We start from the raw sequence: 24965 nt of genomic DNA on the forward strand, positions 1-24965 counted from the left end.
ACCACGAACAAAAACATTCAATACAATAATACCTTTCATTTATTAGATAATAATGCCAACCTTCCAGCAAGCGCTTTGAATATCTCATATCTTATTTCAAAAGTGAAGCGCTCAGATTTTTATACAAGGCCACCAAACTATCAAGGCTGTTTCCACAATACGATTACAACTAAACAAACAAGATAAACTTCAATGACAAATACTTTTTTAAATACAACATCATTGATACCAACTTAAAACTTCACCCCATACGAGTAAACAAATTATGTAATACATAATAGCTACTGTTAAAAACAAATTCATGCAACCTTCAGGTTATACTGTCCAGTGGCCTGAAATTTGAACTGGATTTGGAGGAAAGAGAATACAGATTACAGAATACATGTATTGAAAACTCTAATTGACTGTAAATGAGACAATGATAATAAATGAGATACTATGCAGAAAAGGGGTATGGAGTTTAAACCTAATTAAAGGAATGATTTCCTAGTGCACAGTATTTGTGAAATTAAACCAAGCACCAATAGATTAATTTCAGAAGTATAAAGAGTACCTGAAAAACATACTTGAGTAAAAGTACAGATACCTTGCTGCGAAAATTACTCCATTACAAGTTACCAATTCCAAAACGACTTGAGTGAATGTCTTGGAGTATCTGATTTAAACAGTGTCAGGAATAATGGGCGTGATAGGGAAACAGGACCCAGATGCAGTACAGCGAGTAAAAAATATTTAATATACAAAAATAGTGAAAACAAAACCCACGAGGGGGTAAAAATAACAGGAGCAAACAAACAATCACACACGAAAAGGCTGGGAAAAAATAATCCAGTGCGCACAGGTAAACCACAGCATGAACCAGAACAAACCTAAAACATACAAACATAAAACTTACGAACAGCATACAACGAACCGACCCCGGACTCGGGAAACACAGGGTTTAAGAAGGCAAAACTAACGAGGGATAATGAGACAGGAGGCGTAACAAGGCTAAACATTAAAGGGAGACAGGTGACGGAGATAAAACACTAATGGGAGACTAACAGAGAAACAAGGGGCGGAGCTACACGGACAGGAGGACACGCGGCGAATTATCAAAACATACAGCCGCGTGTCTCCACAAAAAACAAAACATACATACAAGACATTGTACTGTCACGGTCCCGTCCACAAGGCATGAAAGCCTGAAACAGGAAGGACAGAACCCTGACAAAACAATACTTAAGTATTTTACTCATACAAAGTAGCACTAGTCCTTAACATTTAAGAGACAGGTCAGTGAAAAACAAGAAAAAGTTCATCAAAAATGTCTCTTTAATTGGACTTAACATTATTTTATTTATCAGTTAAATTGAAAAGTCAAAACCTTTTTGCACTAGACATGATGGTTTTGGCAAAAGCACTGGCTGCAATCGTGTCCTCATCTCACACATAAACTGCCAGCAATTGACAACTACCTGATAATGTACTCGCATTCACATAAAGAAGCCATGTTGACCAGTTTCAGTAAGTAAGGGCAAAATCCACAAGATTTAGTACCTTCAATGCCCTGTAAATGGCAATATTTATTATTCTGTAGCAAAAATAAACTGCTGCAAAAAAAGGTTTCATGCCAAATTTGATGTGTGTGATTTCGGAAAGTTTTTTTCGAACAGGGTTCATTATTGGACAATTCTCCTCTAAATCGCCTACGCGTAATCCTGCAAGCAAAAGAGCATGTGCCATCAATCAGCCAAAGTGAGAAAGAGAACACCCATAACTGCTGCTTCACCTGGCAGATGGAAGTTTAGCTGTTTGTTTGCTCACTGCATTTGGGTGATGAATTTTATTATATAAACAGTGGATATAACGCTGGATTTGGAAATCATTTGAAACTGATAGATGCCGCTGGTTTCCAGCTGTATAATGTATGGAATACTAAACACTGGTCTCCTAACATCTCTAGAACAGATGAACACTGTTTAGATAGATGAGATCAAGATGTTGCTTATATGGTGTCTATTTGCGGAGCATAATTCTACTTTCTTTTTGTTGGCTTCAAGGTATTAAGAAAACATTTTATGAATCAAAAAAATTGTGATGTAGCATTATTTGTTGCAATCAATTTAACGTGTCAAAAGGTGAGGTAATTTCAAACCTGAAAGAGTTTAATACAGAACACCAAAAAAATTAAATACATTCATAGCTTTTAGTGAAAATGTTTGTGAGCACTGGCAAAGTTTATTTTATGACGTTCCCGAGAGGAATTGGTTGAATAAACCTAGCTGAACAACTTAAAAGAGAAATATATCATTTAAAATCTATTTATACAGCACAATGCTGAAAAGGTTTTTTCCATATTTAGGAGGCAAATACAAAACAATTGGAGAGGTTTTGCTTTATGCTCTAAAAAACACCTAGTAAACAATATATTTTTATAATTTAAAGTGATAAAAGCAATTCAACAATATGAATAGTGATGAAACAGCCCACCGAACAATAATAAAAACCCTCCAACCCATTTACTTTGTGCTCAATGGAAAGAACAAAAACAAGATGTTGGTGATTGACAGCCTTAGTTACCATGACAGCATACTGTAAGTGAGGTAGCAAAAGATGACACACAATCATATACCCAGAGACAGACGGCCAGAGGCCATTAATGTGCTTTTATATTTACTGTTATAAGGCTTCTCATTTTGAAACTTTTAATCAGAGAAAAGAGAGGTTACAAACTCAAATCTTTCAGCAGGCAAGTGTAGATTGTGTGGTGTTTATAGACGCTCTTCTCTTAATGTTTATCTTGGCGGCCTTTAAGGTGAAAGGGTGCTGAGACAAACGGGTCACCAGAAGTCCCATGGTCAACTGGATCTCTTTTCTCTATGTCAGTCACACCCTGATCGAATACATTAGGCTCCGTGGTCACAGGCCCTTCGTAGTGTCTCGAATACTTAGAAAGTTCCTGTGGTCTAAAGGGAAGAGGAGCCACTTGGTCAAGGATGCTCTGGTCAAGGCTAAGAGGATTGGGTCGTGCAAATCCATCATGGCCCACTGGATGGTGGTGAACTTTTCCTTCTTTCTTCCTACCAAAAGGTGCCTGCAGGAAAATATCAGGCTGCTCAGGGTGAGCCAGGCCACAAGGAAAAGGAGCGTTGTCAAAAACATCTCCATCACTATCTTCTCCTTGACCAATCGGAAATGGAGCTTTAGAGAACACATCCACAGTCGGATCTGTGTCTGAATGTTGGAACAGATGCTTGGGTGAGTGGTTCAGGTTGTGAGCAGAAGCCAAGTTTTGTTGAGTAACCAGAGAGGACTTTGGCATGTCATATGACAATGAATCGGATGACAATTGGAGGTCTCTTGAAGATGCAGGACTTTGGTCATCTTCCTCATCAGAGTCTTGAAGCAAGGGTCTGGAGCCACTGCAATCCAAACTTGGAGTTTCTTCACCGCTCAACTGTAACAGTTCCCTCTCTTTTTCATCCTCAGCACCATTGTCATCTTCTTCATCACTGGAATGAAGACAGTCCTCACCAATGTTTACAACCTCACAGTTACTATCCGTTTTGGCTTCTGCGAAAAAGACCATAGAAGAAAATGGGTCACTACATGTACATTTAATCAGTGTGATTTAATAAAAGGGTCAGACAGTGAATGTGATAGCATTTTGTCACTCTATTAACATACAGAATGATGGAAAACCAAAGGGGATTGCGGGAACACTGGTACATAAAACAACCTGTAGACTAACAGCATTCAACTGATATTGTTTTTTTATAATGATCAACGCTGATATCTACAGAGTTGATAGCAAATGTCTCTCAAAAATGAATGTCAATTTTATTTGACAATGTTTGCTTTTTTACAATAGTGTAGTTAATAACTGTTGACAAATACTGAACAATAATCAGTCTGGAGAATATCAGCTTGTTAAGTGATCCGCCAATTAAAAAAAGCTAATTTTCACACAGCGATGTGTCTTATTGTGCCGCCAAGAGTGTGTGTGCTCAAAAATGTCTAAATAAATTAAAAGGGGCAAAAATCTTTATTGCAAAGGATGGTACACAGAACATTAACACAAGGGCGACTGTACAATGTGAACAGCTCATTCTACCACTGTAAAATCCACAAAACTATTGAGATATACCACAGACATCTACCACTGACAAACAACAGCCTTGTTTCCACAAACCACCACTATTAAACTTTTAATAACCACAGTGTATTTCATAAAAAAATTTATGAAAACACCAGCAAGCCGTCTATGAGGTGTAAGGAGAATTTCCTGAAACCTGCCGATAACATCCAGCCAATATTTCACCACAAAATCAAATGAAATGAAATGATTTTGAATCGTGAAAATTAAGAGCACCCTTTCTCAACTGTAATGTGACGGAGAAAATAATTTCAGCTATAAAGGTATTTATACATAATTAAAGCAAAATATCGCTTTCATTTCACCATCATGAAGAAAAAAAGGTTTTGTCCTCTGATTTTGAGGTGAAACGTGACTAGAACATGTTTTGTTTTCTTTTTAAATCAGCTATCTAAAGATATTTTTGTGAGAAAAGAGCCATGGAAACAAGGAGGTCACAGAAAAGACACAAATGACTAAGATAAAGGCAGAGAGATGATACAAGTCTTACCTTAAATATGAAGGCAAAGGTCAGCATCAAAGTCAGAATTAATACAGATGTGCACTAAACAAACTCTTTACAGTTAAACATTAGCGATGACGTCCCAATAGACTGGACAGGCTTTCATTGTGCAGATTAAGTATAAATAATTCAATATATAGAGAAATGTGAAAAATGGGATGTAGTTTATAGGTTCACCTCTGCAGGTATTGAATGCATGCTGGTATCACAGAAAAATGAGGAAGCACAAAACTACGTATACAGCACCTAAGGGAGTAATCCTGTTTAATGGACTGTATACATGTTTGATAGGGAAATGTTTTTTTGCTTTAAATGAGTCGTTGTTTTGTGTTATGTTATGAAATATGGGTGTATTTGGACCGGCTTGAAAACGAGAAGATGAAGCTCGAGTTTTGTTGCAATTATACAAAAAAGGATACTGACTTATCCTCCATTTTTACCAAAGGAACTGCAAATTTACTGCAAGTATGTAAAAATATTTTTGTTCAAGAGCTGACATAAATGATTCCATAAAAAATGTGTCTTCTAAAAATGTTGTGGTGTGGCTATATTAACCTGTCTCAATATGTGTGTTCACTGGTTATGAACCCATGACCTTTGCACAATGCTCCATCAACTGAGATTGACTTTCGTGGATTCACAAAAGAATACCATTTAAGGAGCATGGCATTAAAGGTCAATAAATGAATGAATTCCAGAACTCATAAATAAATCACTCAGAATCTGACACAAATTCATAGAGAAAAAACATGAAAAAAAACAATAGGCAGATGCCAACATAGACTGTTTGCTCAAAATTCTATGAGGCTTACTTCCCTTATTACATTAAATACCAACTTACTTGAAAGAGGAATTGTGATATGCTTTGTGTAAAAGACGATAACCGTAAAAACTTTCCTGTTTGGTCAAAATTTGGCCTATGTTTGGGCCAATGACGATCGTGACAATATTTATACATTTTACTTTATGTTTGTAAAATTGTGTTTGGTTTACACTTCATTTAAATTACGAGCATTTTCTATCATGGAAAAATACGTCTTTGACTAACAAAAGGTTATTGACAATTTCGGCAATAACAACATTAACGTTATACGTTCCGGTAGACCTTGGCAAATAACTGTTGAGTAGTCTAAGTTTAATTTAATACTAATATACAATAAATTACTCATATAAATTAATATTCATATCATATATAAAATAAATTGTCATATTATTAGCCACTACAATCACCACGCATAGACTGGAAGTTAACTGGGGGCACAAGGCGTTTCAGGCAGCTTTTATATAGAATGTATCTTTTGTTTCGATACTTAAATATTTGCCATTTTACTTGTCTTATAACTTATAACACACCAAAGACACAGAAAAACATGTATTCGCGCCATATATTAATTCCCTCCCGGGCTAATATTAATAGTATAGAAATTATGGTGACATGGAACGGTAATGTGGTCAACTATTTAAAATGTAATATTTGTGGATTTATAGAACCCATTAAATTCAATTTATTTTGGTGATTTTACGTCTGTGTTTTGTGCTTTAATGTTATTTAAATGCTAGTGTACACCTCAAAGTTTACCTTTACATATTCCAATATAAATTTGTTCGATTATAAGTTTTCAGAGAAAATGGGCCAAAACAATTAATGACTCACTTTACACTGATTTTAGCCAATCAATAGCTCTTGAAAATGAAAATATTCCTCCACCTACACTAATTGTATCTAAGTAGCAAGGGACAAATCATGGTTCACAGCTATGATGTACACTACAAGATGTTAGTTCCTTTAAAATTAAAACATTAGGAGTGCTTTGATATGCCCTTATAAAAATCAATGATGGAAAATACAAAATCCAAAATTAATTTAAGTAACAAATAAAATGGTTTTAATTATATTTAAAGTTAAACATCACTTGGGATTGTCTGTCAATCTATCAGAATCAAGAATTCAACGAGTCAGAAGAGAATGTTTACATGTTTGACAACTGCTGCCTAAACACCAGTGTAACATCAGTTTCAGGATTATAACCTTATGAACACATGAATAAAGAAATCTCTCATAGACCAGACCCTCAGGAGGTGCTCCTTCATGGGCTCAGTCTCAATAGAATAAAACAAACTTTTTACATTTACTTAGTTCACTTGAAATAAACATACAGTACAGTACTCTTCTTTTAATTTTATGTGATTATGATTCAAAATACTGGATTTAATAGAGGATGTAATGTCTAAAAGGATAATCTTACATAGAAATGTCTGGGTTAAATTAGTTTTAAGAGTAGCTTTGCATAAATGAATGTCTATATAAATATATAAGAAGTTTTCTTGATGATACCCCTAATAATTAACATACTTCAACGGGAAATATTAAACTTTAATTTATTAATCTCAAAATCTGTTAATTTCAACATTTCTTAAAGGAGGCATGAATTAAAATAAAACAATTTTTTATTAAAGAGGCTATCGTATTCACACGAACATCATGTAAGTGTGAACTGAAAATGCCCTTGTTACTGAGATTACATCTGTTATTGACATCAGGCCCAGCGAACAGCAGGTTCTGGAATGCACCTATCTATAAAGACATTGATAGGTTGAGACCTCCATATATGTGTCAGAATACACATTTCAAATATAGAAATGCGTGGAAAATGAGCCCGCCATTTTGTTGTTTTTCAAGGTTCTTGGGAGCTTGCACCGCTGTGGCATCTGCCGTTGCTAAGCAACCATGAATTGCGCTTGCCATGAAGGATCCGGCAAACTCATGCAGAGACCGTCTCTCTCTGTATTTGAGCGTATGCGCGCATCTAAATAAAAAAACTAACTTAAACATGCCGAAGGCGCAAAATGTAAACTAACCGTAAGTGATAAGTACAGGGCATGGTAAAAAAAAAACTTTGGAGCTTTACAGAAAACATTCGGGCTTCAGCCCCATTAACCCAACTCTAGCTCCGCCCCCGGTGTGTATGATGTTTTGACAGACATACTACACCAAAATGTTAACTTTTTTAAACCCTGCATCTATCTGAATATATATTCAATTTAATTCAAAATACCTTTGACATTGAAGCACCAGAGACAAAAGAAACACCAAGAGACATATAACACAAATGTTAAAAGAAAAAATTATATATTTGTGCTTTACCGTCTCAATATACTTTTTCTTATTATAATTATCATGTGAATAATACATCTTTTATAAAAATGTACATTCATCCACCAACAAGCCAAATATACACATAATATGTCGTACTATTGCATTACACTTTGTATGTATTTAAAGGGGCCAGTATTTTACTGAACAACAACAATGAAACAGACAATAAAATATTGACGCAAATACAGTGGCCCCAAAATTCTGCATCATTCTGTGTCATTCTGCAAACAAATGATGCCAGACCTCTCTCTGAAACAAGTTCAACTTTTTGAGCCATTTTTCACAATAACATTTAACCATTCTATGATCATTTTTAGTGAATGTATATCTGATCAGACAACCTAATGTATAATAACCATAAAAGGCAGTTAATTACATTAAATATGTTAACTTTTGAGAACAAGGAAGTTAAATAAAATATTAATCCTACAGCTCTGTTTCCAAAGTTAACTGTTAAAAACTAAAAAATTGAATACATCAGGCTGTGGTAGCCAAGTGTTTAAATTAGCTATTGAAATACCAAATAAAAATGGGCTAACTTCAAATCTTTGTTCATCTGGAGGCGTTAAAAAAAACTCTGGGACCGGATTAACGAAACTGTTTTTAAGATTGTTCTCAAGATTAAATAGAGGAAAATCGTAAGAATGTTCCTGAATGCGATTCTCGAACATTTCTTAAATATATTGTAATTTTTTTACAAGAAAAAAATGATATGCTCAATGATTACCTTAACCGGCTCGTGAGGTCACTGTAAACTATACAATAAACTTTATTTGTGTAACAAGTAATGCCACGCATTGCCATGTATAATAGCGTGAGATGTGTTAAACAACATTACCGATAGCATCTTAGCCAAAATGTTAACAAGCATTAAGATTTTATATTTATTATATATTTTGTGACGCTATAATATTTGTGAACCTATTAGTTTCGAGTTGCCCCAGAATAATTGTGAAAAGCACTTTTTTTTTTTATAATGAAAGCTAAAGTAAGGCAGCTATAGACCTTACCGTTATTATATCAATATAAAAATTCCTCTATGGCAAGTAAATGTCAAGTTTCTGGCTCAATGCAATACAAGTCAGATGTAAAAACAACCACAAACATGCATTACTTCTAAATTTTAGAAAAAAAATCAAAATTCTCTGTTGTAAGATTGGATTTTAAGAAAAAATGTGGCATTGAGGATAATTTTCTTCTTCAGAATACTTTGTGAATCCAGCCCCTGCATCTTTATCATTAGGTCTGTTAACTTAGTAAGTGAGGTGTTCTCAAGTTATTCATTTAAGTAATCAAGTATCATCTGCATAACAAAAACTAATGCTAACATCTTCCAGAAGGAGCACATATAAAGAGATAAGTGGAGGAGTCTACTTCGCCTTTTGATTTACATGGCAATGGTAATGATTGGATCGATACTATATGACATAATCTACAGCAATGATGATGGTAACCCATACCACTAATGACAACAAAGTTCTAAAGCATACAGCCATTATCTATAGAGCCAAAAGCAGGACTTAACATCCAATTATGCACCAATAATAAAGAGACATGATTCTACAGATCTACCTTACAGTATAATAACCTTCAATCAAAAACCAAGTTGTCAAGTCTGCTACTTCTAAAAGTGTACAAACACTTTTAGTCTTCAGTTAAAAAGGTGTAAAATTTAGCTTTTAAAGCTGTATGTCTAGCTTAATAAAAAAACCAAGTGGCATGCATTGACAATCATATCTAAAATATCAATATAATATTTGGGGCCACTGTTGGTTATGCTCAACAAGCAACAGAAAAAGAAGCAGAATGAGTAAATTAACAAATGATGGAGAAAAAGACAGATTGATAAACAAACTAATCATGAGACAACACAGAGGAATGAAATACAAGTGTCTTAAAAGCATAGAAGAGAGGGATTTAGTGAACGCTGCAAATAAGGCAGGTGTTTCTATAATAGAACCTCCTTTTTTATAGTGTAATAATAGTGTTTGCACTGATATGTTTAAAATTCATGCCTATTTTTGCAGGATATGCTGACTTTTACAGGACAGCCCAAAATGCAATCAATGCAGAAAGGGAAATGTTTAAAACCACCAGCAAAATTCTAAAACAACTGAAATTATTTGCTTAGTTTAACACGGTTTGCATAATTTGAAAACACCGCTGCAAACCTGTCGATGTCAATGGCAATAGCCTGTTGCAAGACAGACAAAAAGGGTTTGCAAAAGTGTTGCTCTCCCATGCGTCCAAAGCCTTTCTCACAACATACACTCTGACAAAGGCATCTGCTGACAAACTAAATTATGAGTAGTTATATCAAAATGTGAACATTCAGAAAATAAAGTCCAAGGTGCCCCAGGATGGTTTGTTTTCCTAATTTTTTTAAAAAATATATATTTTGTGTTTAACAGAACAATTTTTTTAAATTTAATTGAATAGTTTATACTATATTTTTTTCTACTATGGTAGTCGATGATGCCTCAGAAATCTCAGTTGCTAACATTCCTCTAAATATGTTTCTTTGTGTTCAACAGAACAAATAAATGTATGCAGTTTTGGAACAACTTGAGGGTGAGAAATTCATGACAAAATGTTCAGTTTATGGGTGGACTATCCCTATACGTGCTTTATATGCTAAAAAGTATTTAACTAAATGTAATAAGGATTTTTTGCTGAGGTAACCGAAGCGTAAACAAATTGGATGGTAAACATATCAACCATTTACAGTATATTCATGATCCAATTTACTGTTTATGGCTAAAATAAATGTCCTGCCATCATTAATTGCATAATGAATATTTGATTTTGATTGGAAATATGTAACAATAAGGAAGTTAACTGTCGTTGTATAAGCTATTTTTTTACTTTAAAGTAAAATGTACTACTCATCTAGATTTGGAGTACGGAATCCATTGCCATGTTTTTCCATTCTGGACAATAAAGGATTTATCAATGAATAATCAGAGTCATGAGAATGTTTATGGATCAGTAGAAGAGACAACACAAATTGAAATGTTTGTAAAAAACGTAATGAATATGAAAGTATGCCTTGGGTCAGGTGTACGGACAAGGCTAGGGAGTTGGAATACTCAAGATCACTGACATGTCTAAAACTCTCACTGGATGCTGCCCCCCCCCCCCGCCCACCCACCCACAAATACATCTTCCCTTTCTATCATCTGCCTCGCTTTGTTTCCTCTATAAGTCGATGAGTTGGTCCACCAGCAGAAGGGAGCGTGCCAACGTGGGCAGACTGGTCTCAGAACTGCCACTGTTGCTGTGAGAATGACCACCTAGAACATGTCAGAAAAGAAGGAAGAGAATGTGTAAGAGAGACGAGAGGAGAGGAATGAATCATGTGCCAAAGAATGTTGATGAAGGTAAGTGGAAGAGGGCAGCAGAGGGTAAGAGAAAAAAAAAAAAAAAAAAACGGGATGAATAGCAGGAAACAGAGGAATAAAAAAGATAAAACAGCACTGAAGTAAAGATTACATGTGGGAGTGGCTATATACTATACATTTGACAAATGTAAAAAAAAATTCTTGAGCCAGAATAACTGAAATATGTTACAGTCAAGGTGAAATTAATTTTGACCCATATTAATACAATTGCATGAATGTTATTCCTCCAAAAGAAGAATAACTTTGTCATCTATTATCAATATTTGCTCTGCTTCTGAAACAACTCTGCTCTAACCACAATCCAATCAATTTCCAATGGATCAAATCAAGATCTACCCTACAGAATAAAATGACTTGCAAATGTAACTTCATGTTGATTTCAAAAGGCTATAAGGCCCAAAATATGCAATCATCCTGAGACATTGGTCAATTTTTGTCACAGTCTCATTGTTTTTAGAAAAAAGGGGTTAACTCCACATTCAACAATATCCGTAAACAATATTTTAGAAATATGCTGTTCGGTATACAACCATATGGCGACATTGGTTTTTGCAGGATGAATTACAATTATCAAGTAATGGCAATAAACTTTTGCTGTTTACCTCACTTTCTTACCTTTGCTGGAGGTTTTGGAGATAATTACTGGTATTGGGTCAAACTGGTTATCAATGCTTTGGTCACAAGTCTCAGAGGACTGGACGCTGGAGAAAGTGTGAACAGGACCAGAGACTGTAGGAGGGTGTTAGTGGCACAGCAGACCAGCGGAGAGAAATGAAGAAAAAGAAATTAGGAAAAAAAAAGAGACCGAGAGAAATACAGAAGTGGGTTGAGAGAGAAGTAACAGAACTGTTGAGAAGTTTTGACTGCCAAAATGCTTGCACGATGGTAAAAAATCATGTTGTTCTTTGACTTGTCCAGTTGAGCTTTGTTCTCTTTAATAAAAAATAAGGCAAGACCAGCATGCAGGCAAAAAAAAAAAAAAAAACACAACGATACTTCAGGCGTACACCTATCTTACCATGATGAGACGGTCCACTGCACAGAGCAGCAGGGGTAAACTGGTCCATAGACTGAGCAAGGAGAGACGAGGGTGATGAAGCCAGTATTTGAGCCCCAGTGGAGGGGTGGAAGAGAAGGCCATCCAAAAGAGAATCTCCAGATACCAAAGATTCTAGAGGACATATATCAAGTATGGTGATAAAGAATTAAAGAAAACAGGGTTGAGAGAAAAGAAAACAGCTTGGTGAGTGAAGGTGACAAAAAATAAGTTTTAAGAGGCCATCCACACAGAGACGCGTTTGGCTGTATACGTAAAGATCATGTATGGTATTAGCAACGTTCAGACGAATCTGCTGTTTTGGGAGCCTGAATTGCAATTTTTTTTAAACCAGGTCCAAGAGCGGATCATTCTGAAATTGCCACCCCTGCGTTTTCGTGTGTACAGACGATCCATATATTAAAAAAAACTATGACGTCATCAGCGGGCATGCTCCAAGTAGGGATGGGAAGTCGACTCCAAAAGAGTCTATTCCTCGACTCTTAATGTCCCTAAAGTCGGATTCGACTCCAAAACTCTCATCGACTCCTTTTCTACTTCGTAATTTTTAATGTTTACAATCAAGCTTTTATTTCAATGAACAACTGTTAAGACTTTGTAATTTTTGGAATGAAAGCATTGCGCTATGCTTAAATGCGAGTCTGTTCACATAACTGGACAAAAATCTAAATCAAGTTTGAAGAAACAAATTATAAAGCTTAACATCCAGCTTAAAAGCGTAAAAAAAAATCAGCAACAACAAGGAAGTCACAAATCATATAGGACTTATTATGACAGCATATGTTGTTGGTTTTAAAGGGGTAATATGACATGGGTAAAACGAACATTATCGTTTGTTTTAGATGTAATGCAATGTCTATACACGATTTAATGTGAAAAAGCTGTATTTTCCACATACCGTGCATGTTTGCATCTCCTCCTTGCCCCACCCCTCTGAAACACGGAGATTTTTTACAAAGCTCATATCTCTGAAAAGCGAGGTGTGCTATGATTGGCCAGTAAACCAGTGCGTAATGATTGGTAGAATACTGCAAGCGTGTGACGGAAATGTAACGCCTCTTACCACATCTGGAACATCAGGTTCCAAAGCAATTGTACTGAAGACACGCCCACTTTACTTGCGTATAGATTTGGGCGGACTTAGTCAAATCATACCACAAACTGACGAGTGCATCTTCTGTTCCCACACTTTCATTTTAACAATTTTACAACTTATCAAAAAACAAAAACAAAGAAAAACACATATTCGTGACATATGGGGGACAGTCGCTTTGCCGCTCACTCTCCATCATAACTCCTTCCTGGTGGAAAACTCTTCCCAACTCGGTCCGGTCAACCACATGTTTCACAACATTTATAAAAATACTTAAAACACATCTGTTCGGTGAGTACTTGACAGACAAATTAAAGGAAAAAAAACTAACCCTCTCTCATTCTCTCAACAGGTAGTGGTCTAGGTTTAGTTGAAACTAGTTACATTGTACTACCACCTATTGTAGTATTGCTCCTGTATGACGTATCGCTTATCGCTCCCTGAACTCTTTGCAAGTCACTTTGGATAAAAGCGTCTGCTTAATGACTAAACGTAAATCTCATCCCCCAGTGACTCACATATTTATTTTTCCTATCATGGGAGTTAATGGGGGATGAGATCTGATTGGTTACTGACATTCTTTCAAATATCTTCCTTTGTGTTTAGCAGACTTTTTTATTAATACTGGATTGGAACAATCTGAGGGTGAGTAAATGTTTTGGGTGAACTATCATTTTAATATGTACGATTGTATCTTTGTGGGGGTGTGGCTACACAAGGCGTTTCAGGCAGGTCTGGGTGAGCATTCCCTTTCAGATAGAATGCAACTTTTTTTTCCGTCACTAACATTTTTGCAAATTTACAACTTATAACACACCAAAGACAAAGAAAAACACACATTCGCGCAACATGACCCTTTTAAAATGACAAAATTATATTTTTTAATAGTTTTATTTTTAACTGCCCGACACAGCAAGACAAGGAATTACATTTAGAAAAGAACACAGGGTAGATTCAACCTTCAATCTTCATCAAAGAATAGATTTTAAAAAAATGTGACCTTTAAAAGTGGCCCTTCCTTTTGTACGTCCATTGGCAAATAAACGCACTTAATGCCTTAAAAGCTAATATTTGGACACATTTCGGGTTTTAAGAAGATAAAATAAAGGAGCACATCAGTGGACAGAAAATGACACACAGGCTCAGTGTGATTCGGGACTGTTTGTGATTGTGCTTTTCTCTATTGACGGAGACCATGCGCATGCTGCTCATATCACTCGGCACACAGCTTCTCGTATCACTGTTATGCTGACGACACACAGATCTACATCTCATGTCACACAGACGATACCACTGTAGCAGCTTGCATTACAGGCTGCCTAGAAGACATCTCAGCTTGGATGAGGGATTATCACCTCCAGCTGAACCCTGCCAAGATAGAACTACTTGTCTTTCCCGCACAGCCCACTGCACAACACCATCTCACCATCCAACTTGGCAATACCACAATCACTCCTTACAAAACAGCCAGGAACCTTGGAATCATATTTGATGAACAACTGTCCTTAAATGATCAGATTGCAAAGACAACACTGTCATGCCGATATGTCTTACTCAACATTAGATAGGTTAGACCCTATCTCACTGAGCATACGGCACAACTGCTTGTCCACGCCCTGGTAATCTCAAGGTTGGACTACTGCAATGCTCTTCTTGCTGATCATCCTGCAAAGGCAAGCAAACCACTCCAGCCTTGTCTTCCAACAGCCCAAAAGGGCTCATATGACACCTCTTTTCATCTCTCTCCACTGGCTACCAGTTGAAGCCCTTATCAGATTCAAGTCACTAATGCTTGCCTACAGGACTATCGCTGGATCTGCACCGCCATACTTTCACATCCTCCTACACTCCTACACCAATGGGTGGGTGATGTGTAAATAACAGGAAACACCAAAATGATTTTGTTATTTGTTGATGTAGCAATATTTTGCAATCTTACTCCTGTGCCTTTACTCCGTAATCATTGCTCATTTTGTGTGTTGTGTGTGTGGAGCTCATGACTCTCAGCCAGAACATAGCCAGAAACGTTCCCATACATCTTTATTTAAGTAATTAAATAAAGTGTGAAGACCACAATTTTCCAAAGCTGGACACCACTTTTGGTCACTACTGTTTTATTCTTAGGTCAGAGAAATGAATCTCGGAAGTCCTAATGCCATGAAAACGTCTTTCAGATTTCACTGGTGAGAAAAACTATTTTCCCAAAAATTTTGAAATGGTCAAACAGTTCAACCAAACAAATATCTACTGTATAGAGTATTTTGGAATAAAATATCACAAGACCATACAAAAAACAATAAGTATATTCTCTCCTCACCCTAATACATAGTGAGAGAGATCATGGTACAGAGACTATTTTATCCAGAACCCATTGCACTCTTGGCCAGGCTAATAGTGTTAAGTGGTACTTCACAATGTCAACATTTTAGCACATAGCTGCTGTATGATAAAGAGCTGGATGGTATTTAAAGAACTGCTGACCTGTTATTTTGGCTGATCCAGGATCAGTCGGTAGAGAATCCAGACCATGAATCAGAGAATCCACAACAGCTGCAGAAAAACAAATAATATACATTGTTTTTGTATATATATACACACACAGTACTGTGAAGAAGTCTTAGGCACGTTTAATTTACATTTACATTTATGCATTTAGCAGATGCTTTTATCCAAAGCGACTTACATTGCATTATCCTATACATTGTTAACGCAATGCTCTTACCACTGAGCTACAGGAAAGCTTAGCCAATCAGCTTCATTTTTATCATCGATATTTAATTTTTTTATTTAAGCAAGGAGTCCTTAAGGGCAAATGGCAAATGGGTCACTTTTACTTTTACCTCCAACAACAGATGGTATGTCCACATACACTGCCCTTCATAATTATTGGCAACCCTGGTTAATATGTGTTAAAAGCCTTAAAATAAATATTTTTTTTATTGCAGAAGCATACTCTCACACTGAAAATTGTTGAAAAATGTAACCTTCAACTCAAGTGAATTTTAAGGGGGGAAAAAATCCCTGACTAAGAAATAATTATTTTTCATAGAATCACCTGTTCCACAATTATTGGCACCCCTAACAATTCCTAGGAAATAAATCCCCCTGCGGTATCCACTCTTCAACATGGGAAAAACAAAGGAACACACCATTCAAGGAACGCAGGTGTGTGTCGACCTTCACAAGTCAGGCAATGGCTACAAGAAAATAGCCACTCGCCTGCACCTGCCCATATCTACTGTCAGAGGAATCATTAAGAAGTTTAAAACAACTGGAACAGTGGTAAACAAGCCTGGACGAGGACGCAAGTTTATTTTGCCTCTACGCACAGTGAGGGGGATGGTAAGAGAAATAAAAAGTTCTCTAAAGCTCACTGTGAAAGAATTGCAACAAATGGTAGCATCTTGGGGTCACAAAGTCTCCAAAACAACCATCAGGCGCAATCTACATGCCAACAAGCTGTTTGGGAGGAATGCACGGAAAAAAACTTTTCTCACTCACAATCATGAACGCAAACGTCTGGAATTCGCTAAGCGGGCTTCAAATGGGACCGTGTGCTTTGGTCAGATGAGACCAAGATAAAGGTTTTTGGCTACAAACACTCTAAGTGGGTCTGGCGGAACACAAAAGATGAGTATGCAGAAAAGCACCTCATGCCCACTGTGAAGTATGGGGGAGGATCGGTGATGCTGTGGGCCTGTTTCTCTTCCAGAGGCCCTGGGAACCTTGTTAGGGTGCATGGCATCATGAATGCTTTGAAATACCAGGACATTTTAAAGCAAAATCTGGTGGCCTCTGTCCGAAAGCTGATGATGGGTCGTCACTGGGTCTTTCAGCAAGATAATGACCCTAAACCTTGTGGCCAAATCTACACAGAAATGGTTCACCAGACACAGAATCAAGCTCCTCCCATGGCCATCTCAGTCCCCAGACCGCAGTGAGTTAAAGAGGAGAGTGCAGAGGAGAGGACTCAGGTCGCTGGATGATTTAGAGAGATTGTGCAAAGAGGAATGGTCGAAGATCCCTCTTTCTATATTCTCCCATCTTGTGAAACATTATGGGAGAAGATTAGGTGCTGTTTGTTGGCAAAAGGAGGTTGTACAAAGTATTAACATCAGGGGTGCTAATAATTGTGGCACACATGATTTGATGTAAAATAATTATTTTTTAATGAGGGATTTTTTCCCACTGAATAAATGCACTTGAATTAAAGGTTGGATTTTCATCTTTTTTTCATAGTGGTCCTGTATTATTAAGAACAAAACTGAATTTATTTGAAGCTAAAGAACACATCTTAACCAGGGGTGCCAATAATTATAGAGGGCAGTGTAAAGTCAGTGGGATAACATTTAGAGACAGAAAAAAAAGGAACACCCTAAAAACGATTAGGTTACTCCCGTAACCCCGGTTCCCTGAGATAACCATAACAGGCATTGCGTTTAGCACAATGCTATGGCAAAAACTCCTGTTTTTTCCGAGACTGAAGCCTATTGGTTTACGTCTGTGAAAATCACAGACCAATTGCGTTTGGGCCCGCCATTTTGGGCGGCACCGCTAGCCTATATAAGTCCTGGCCGAAGCCATTCAGTACCATATTACACTGAAGTGCAGTGTAAAGACTCGCAGTGTGGCACTGTTGCACGGCCTGCTACGCAATGCTCATTCCAGTTATCACAGGGAACCGGGGCAACGCGAGACACCTTCTCATTCCTTTTCAATACGGTTCACTTAGAATTGCATTTAGCAAAATCATATCCCATCACACCATGCTACAACAGACTTGAAGAATGCGTGCAACCCGGAGATTGGGCACTCGTGAGGCTCACCTGAGCTCACCATATGTGCACTAACACAGCAGTATAATTGAATAATATGAGCGCATACAGGGACATTCAGTGTCCAAGCCCATTTCAGGCAGATCTGCGCTTGTAGGGCAGGCATGTCCAGACTGTAATATCTGGTGAAGTTGGACAGCGAGGAAGTTGGACGGCGAGGAAGTTGGACGGCCGCTGTGCAAATGTCCAATATAGATATCCCTGTAGACCATGCCCAGGAGGAAGCCTGTCTCTCGTAGAGTGGGCTTTCACCCCTAACAGACACAGCAAATTCAGGGATTCGTAAGCCGCACTGACGGCATCTACAATCCATCTGAATGATGGATTGCTAGAAGGGGCTCTAGCCTCGATTGAAAGATATTAAAACTACTCTCCGGAGGGGGCCTGACGAGAGGCCATACATGTAGGTCCCAAAGCTCGGGCCGGGGATGCCAGATCTTTCCCCTTGCGTGGGAGAGTAGGTCTCTCCTCAGCGGAATCTGCCACGGTGTTGCCGACAGCATCTGGGTCAATTTGGGGAACCACGGCTGGTTCGGCCAGCAAGGGCCAATCAATATTATTCCGCATTTGTCCTCCCGAATACTGCTCACGACCTTTGGCAGAAGGGCTACGAGGTTAGAGCATAAAGGCGTCAGCTCTGGGCTAGGGCAAGGAAATCGGCAATCATCAACACTTTTAGCGTGTGAACGGGTCCACAACCTATAGCATTAGCACTGTTTCCAGCGCCCAGCAGGGGATCTTGGGGGGTCTGGTCTTGACAAGAACTAACCCCTTTGTCCATGGGTTCGGTATTCGGATTTGACACAGGGTTGACCATCAGCCGGGTACCTCTTGCCCTGGGAAGACTGGCATGCGTATATATAAATATATATATCATAGAGTGAGGGAAACAATTATTTGATCCCCTGTTGATTTTGTGAGTTTGCCTGCTTGGGCCAGAGTGCCGTAAAATCTTGGACGAGAACCTCCTCTTAACTAGATCATTGAACATGGGTCATGGATGTGCCTTTAACACGACAAAGACCCAAAACATATTGCAAAGACAAAGAGTGGCTTAAGTAGAAGTACATTAAATGTCTAAGCTAGTCTCTAGACCCTAGTCCTTAAGAAAACATTTGAAGGAGGCTAACATTTTCCTGAGAGACAGCCAAGAAACCTTATAGATTTACAGAACAGTGGACTAAAATGTATCCTGACACATGTGAAAACCTGGTGTCAACTATAAGAAATGTCTTACCTCTTTGCTTGCCAACAAGGGTTTCTCCACCAAGTACAAGTTATGTTTTGCCTGGCATCAAATACTTATTTCACTGACTGAAATGCAAAGCAATTTATAACCTTTATATAACATTTTTTATATTCTGTCTCTATCAGTTGAAATAAACCTACCATAAGAATTATAGACCCTTTATTTCTTCGTAAGTAGGCAAACTTCAAAACATCAAATAATTATTTCCCTCACTGTATATGTTTAAGATAGTCAAGCAAAACTGCAGCAAAATCATAATTAAAATGTTATTTGTTATTTTTCCTAAATGCATTAACATTGTCAGGTTGAAGATTTGGGATTCAATTTTCACTTATATAAAGCTCGTTGACTGTGGCAAAATTCCATGTGGATTTGAAAATGTATTCTAAGCTGAATAAGTAATGCTGCAAAACATCAACGGTCATGGCACTGAACACATTATTGCAGTTCAAAAGGCCAAATACTCAAAGTGGTGTTATTATTTGAGTTGACTTGAGATTGAAAAATGCTTTTTTGTTTACCTGTGCCTCAAATTTAGCTGGCAAGATTGTATGTCATCAGATTCAAAGAAGATTATCAAACCATGCTTGCGTAAGACCAGAAAGCAATAATGTACTTTACACTGAGAGTCACAACACGTATTTAATCAACAAAACAAATCAGCAAGCTTAAAGAGCCTTGACTGTGGTTATTCACTTATAGTTTGTGGGAGTCAGGGATGGAGGCTGCATGGGAGAGGAAGAGGCTAATCTGCATGGGAGAGGAAATACGCTAATCTTGCGGCTGAGTGTAGGGAGGCCGGGTGGAGAACCACCATTTACTTGGTAGAGGTGGGATGCCGTGGCTTTATGGGGACATCAGCTGTCCACCTCATAAGAGATCTGGGAGTGGCTGGAGCAAGCCTTCGGAAGGTTGAAGAAGTCGAGAAGAGTAGTTTTTGGCTATGGAAAAAGAGGAAGGATGTGTGTGGGGGCAAGCTGAAGGGTTGATATGGAGATGTCTCTGTCACTGCCCCTCCACCAAGAGGCGTTCCAGGTTTAAAGGGGTGCAACGCCAAGGAGCAATGGTACCCGGTTGACAACCCTCCAGCATGCCAATTTGTAGGCGCTGAAGAAGGTGTGTCAGGCAGTAATGCCTTTGCAGGAAAAAGACCTACCTGTGTAATGTTTTTTGTGTAACATTGCTATTTGAGTATAAAAAAATCTGCAAAGTTGCAAAGCTCTAATTTGACCCTAGAGGGAGATATCCTCTTCAACAGAAATCACTTTGCTGAAACACTGGTGTTCAGAAAGAATAGTTACTTCTGTGACATGTCTACGTAAACACGTAATAAATGTCTCTTTTTAATAATGCTCGCTAACGTCATTGATTTGAAAAAAAAGCCCAGTTTTACGAACAGTTATGTAGAATTATGAAGATTGTTTGTTGTTTTAAGCTGTTGTTGTTTTAAGCCGTTTCCAAAACGAAAAAATAGAAACGGCCTGACATTATATCTGAGGTCATGCTTAATAACTGACCTAATACAATCAAACTATTCAACAGTTATTGACTCTTTATGGAGGCCTTCTAGAAGTTTGGGCCACATAACATTTGTTTATGTAGTAATATAGTAATTACTACCCTTGTTAATGTAAACACTACAGTATTTTGTCAGTGAACTCCAGTGCACTTAATAATTGAAGCTTGTAGCTTATCTAACTACACTTTCAGAGTAGCTTTCCCTACCCAGTGGTTTTCAAAGAAATGTTGCCGCGTAGACAGTTCTATGAGAGCAACGCTTCACGTCAGGTGCTGATCACATCGGGGCTTATTTCGTGATAACAGCCAGCTGCATTTACATTATCCCGCTTACACGGCTACTTGCCACATTAGAAAAAACTGGACATGAAATGTGAATTTTAAATATTTTATTAGCAAACTTTTACTGAATGCAGACCTTCCGCGAGGAAAAGCAGTTTTACTTTTGGTTTTAAGGTAAGAAACAATGTTCAAATGTCACGAACAGCCAATTTGGATTAATAATTTGGAAATATAAATCTTATTAAATTAAAGTCTTTTAATAACATTACATTTAGTTTTTAAAAAAAATCCTGTCAAAATGATTTTCTGCATCCGGGATACCGTGCCTAATTAGTTTTGAGCGGTAGTTATCTGGGAATTACAAACATGCAAATGTTGTGACTGGCCAATCAGAATCAAGCATTCCACTGAGCGGTGTAATATAAAATAATATTTCAATCAAAAATGAAAATTCAAATGCCATTTTAATTTAAGTCACAATACAGCCATTTGACTTCCCTTTGAGTTATCTGTGAGTTATATCCCTATTCAATATATCTTGTCCAGAGATACTCTCATTACAGAGATAACAAACTTCGCTGTTCCATCATTGGAAAAAAACGCGATGACTAACTTGGTACATGAGACATTTTAGTAAGGCATTAGAATAGAATTAGTATAGAATAGTCCCAAGACTATTGTTCAGAGTAAAACAAGTTAAAGATTAACAGTTTATAAAATATGTCTAAACAAAAAACGTTAATTCAGCATAGTGAAGCTTCATTATTAGAAAGAATAACAGCAAATGTGCACAAAGATCTCAAAGTTTGTAAACTTATCTCTTTCTGCAGGAATTTGTCACAAAGTTAGCGAAATGAAAGCCCACCAATAAGGTTAGTTAGTTTGATTTGTTATTGTTTGGTCCCCTATAAATATCATAGCTGGACTTCTATGGCAGCACAGCGCTACAGCAATCAAACAGACCTATTCTAATAGGGAAAAATTGACAACTTTTATTAAAAGGGCCACTGGTGGCGCTACTTGTAGATAATTATGCACCAGCACTAACAACGCAATACAAAGCATTAGCCACGTGGACTGCTTATATGGTGCTATTTTTGAAGTTTAATAGCTCCAGTCCACATAAGCTTCTACTATATGGAAAAGAACAGTTACAATGTACAGCTTCAACAATCTGTAATTCATCTTTTGAAGTGCTTAATGTAAGAAAGTCATACAGGTTTGGAATGTCATGAGGGCAACTATAAAATGAAATCATTCTCTTTATGGGATTACTATCACTAAGGATTTGCAGGCACTCACTAAGCACTAGGAGACTACTGCGAGACCTAGAGAGACAGTGAAATATAAATATATCGTACCTCCTCCCTGGAGAAGGCCATTATTGGATGACACAGACTGCAACCCAGAAATCAGATTAGCAGGACAAGACATCTCTCCTGTTTTAGCTGAAAATACACACACACGTACACACATTACTGAAGTCTGAGAAAGGTTCTTTAAATATGCTTATAGCAATTTTTTATTCTATAATTATATAGCAGACATCTTGTTTTGCTGACAGGAAGTGACACAATGCTGCATGAGTTTTCAGTTACAGAATCAATTTTATGTTCTATTTGCCGACATACATGAATTAATCTATGCTGCAACAACAATGTGCGATAACAAAAAATAAGAATATCTACACATTTCGGCCTCCTTTTAAAAAATGTTAATATGGCTTTTTAAAATATGACTAGTCTAATATATATTTAAGTATTGTCATTTCTTTAAATTATTTCAGCAAAGACAATTTGTACTATTAAAAAAACCCTGAAAACTAGGGCTGCCAATCGATTTAAATATTTAATTGCGATTAATCACATGATTGTCATGAGTTAACTCGTGATTAATCGCACATTTTATCCGTACTAAATTAACCTTAAATTATTACTTTTAAATTTGATTTTAAAACTCTATTCAACATGGGCAATAATGATGCTTTATGGAAATGTATGTTGTTTATTATTAGTTAAACCATGTTTCAAAGGTCAGAGAAGATAGAAAAATCACAGGTTTCCATTACTTCTTTCTTTGCAGCGATTTACTTACACACGCCTGTTTACATTTTCGCACAACAGGGCACTGGGCTATGCTTGAAATGGTCCACTACTTTGCTACATTTTGTCAAGGCGCTGTCAAACCGGCTGTTCTGGAGCGAAAGTGTGATAGCTCGGTGGATGCTGTGTGCAATGTAAGGCATATGCTCTAACGGGAGCTGCCTGGCCACTACAATCATGTTGCGTGTACTATCGGTAGTCAGTGTGCTAATTTTGAGTTCAATATTCCACTGTCAAGCTATCTGCAGAAAGTGCTCAGCGCAAACGTTAGCATAGTGCCTCTCGTCTGTCTTCATAACGGTCAAAGCGTGCGACCGAAGTTTCCAGTATGTGTCAAAATAATGAGCCGTGATCCCCAGGTAGCTATGGTTACTGAGGGAAGTCCAGTAATCTCCGGTGAGCGCAACCGTGGTTGTCTGTCTTAACGCCTCTTTGACTTTAGCTAGTGGAGTTGTCCATCCGTCTCCGCTGAAAAGCATCGAGTGTTGTCTGACTTTGGCGAGGGGGCGGAGAGCTCTCTGCATCAGTTGTATGCTTCGCCATCAAGTGATATTTTAAACTCGACGTGCTGCGGTGATAACTTAATTCACATCGACAATAAATGCAGATAAATTTTATCTTGTCGACAGAACCATCAGACATCATTTTGTATATAAATTTTTCGTTCGGAACAGCGCTGCCTTAAACGCACGCTAAAAAATATAGTGCCGTTAAATGAATTTGCGTTAATGCGTTTTAACGCTGTAATTTTGACAGCCCTACTGAAAACAAATACTGTACAGAGCTCATTTACTTGGAATACTTGTCTGCTTATGAAAGCATTGACTATACCATCTAGTTTGGCAAAGTCCTTGTTAAGCAGCTCTTCAGCAGTAAGTTTAGAGAAATTGTCATCGCCAAAAGGGTTCCAGGATGCTGGGACTCGAACCGCAGGTCCTGAGGTGTCTCCTGGCTGATAAACATTTTGCTGTGATGAGCATGGAGAACCAGAGGGGGTGGTGCTAGCTGACCTATGCCAAAGACAAAAAAACTTCAATGCAATTTATAAGATGTTACAGCATCAGAAGTTCGGTCTTAAAGGGGTCATATGCAACAGTTTATTCAACACATGACTATTTTTCACATTCTCTCTGACCCCGTTATTATTGACTAACCTCAACAAACTTGCATAGTGCTCATAATGTTGTTCATTACGGTGGGCAAACTGTAGAGAGGCATTGAGGCGGTCATAATTTCAAATGTCTGAAGGAAGATGTGCAGGCATGTTTTAAGTATGGTGCAGCGCGTATTCCCTTCTCAGCGAACAGACTTGCATAACTTAAAACATTCCCTTTACAGCAAACTTAACTTTGCATTCCCAAACAAGACACACAGGGAGCATGTGTGTGGTCCCCCATCCCCTGAAAGCAAGGGCAAAGTAGCATATATTTCTCAAAGTCTCATTTGCCAACTTTGAAAAGTTAGCAAATGGAAAATCTTTCCCAACAATAAATAGACAAACAATATTTTTCAAACACTCACCTGTCGACAAACACACTTTTAATATGTTAGGCCCGATTCACATTTTGCGTCTTTTCCGCATTCGGTATTTTAATTATTATTTGTTATGTTAATCACAGCAGGCGCGCGCA

At 37.6% G+C, this 24965-nt stretch overlaps 1 protein-coding gene across 6 annotated transcripts in view; it reads right to left on the minus strand.

The window, feature by feature from the left end:
• Positions 1 to 717: 717 nt before the first annotated feature.
• Positions 718 to 24965, minus strand: part of aak1a (AP2 associated kinase 1a) — a 48152-nt gene continuing 23904 nt past the window's right edge. For 3 of the 6 annotated variants that reach the window (XM_056772469.1, XM_056772467.1, XM_056772468.1), the window contains 5 exons: positions 24166 to 24344; positions 22594 to 22680; positions 15830 to 15898; positions 12217 to 12369; positions 718 to 3555 (listed from right to left, as the gene is read on the minus strand). In XM_056772469.1, coding sequence (XP_056628447.1) covers positions 2771 to 3555; positions 12217 to 12369; positions 15830 to 15898; positions 22594 to 22680; positions 24166 to 24344 — 1273 coding nt within the window. In that variant the 3' untranslated portion in view covers positions 718 to 2770. Of the gene's footprint in view, positions 3556 to 10951; positions 11091 to 11813; positions 11928 to 12216; positions 12370 to 15829; positions 15899 to 22593; positions 22681 to 24165; positions 24345 to 24965 lie in introns of those variants that run through there. The other 3 variants (XM_056772472.1, XM_056772470.1, XM_056772471.1) reach the window with 3 other exon arrangements.

This window comes from Triplophysa dalaica, chromosome 18 (assembly GCF_015846415.1).
Source record: "Triplophysa dalaica isolate WHDGS20190420 chromosome 18, ASM1584641v1, whole genome shotgun sequence".
Lineage (NCBI taxonomy): Eukaryota > Metazoa > Chordata > Actinopteri > Cypriniformes > Nemacheilidae > Triplophysa > Triplophysa dalaica.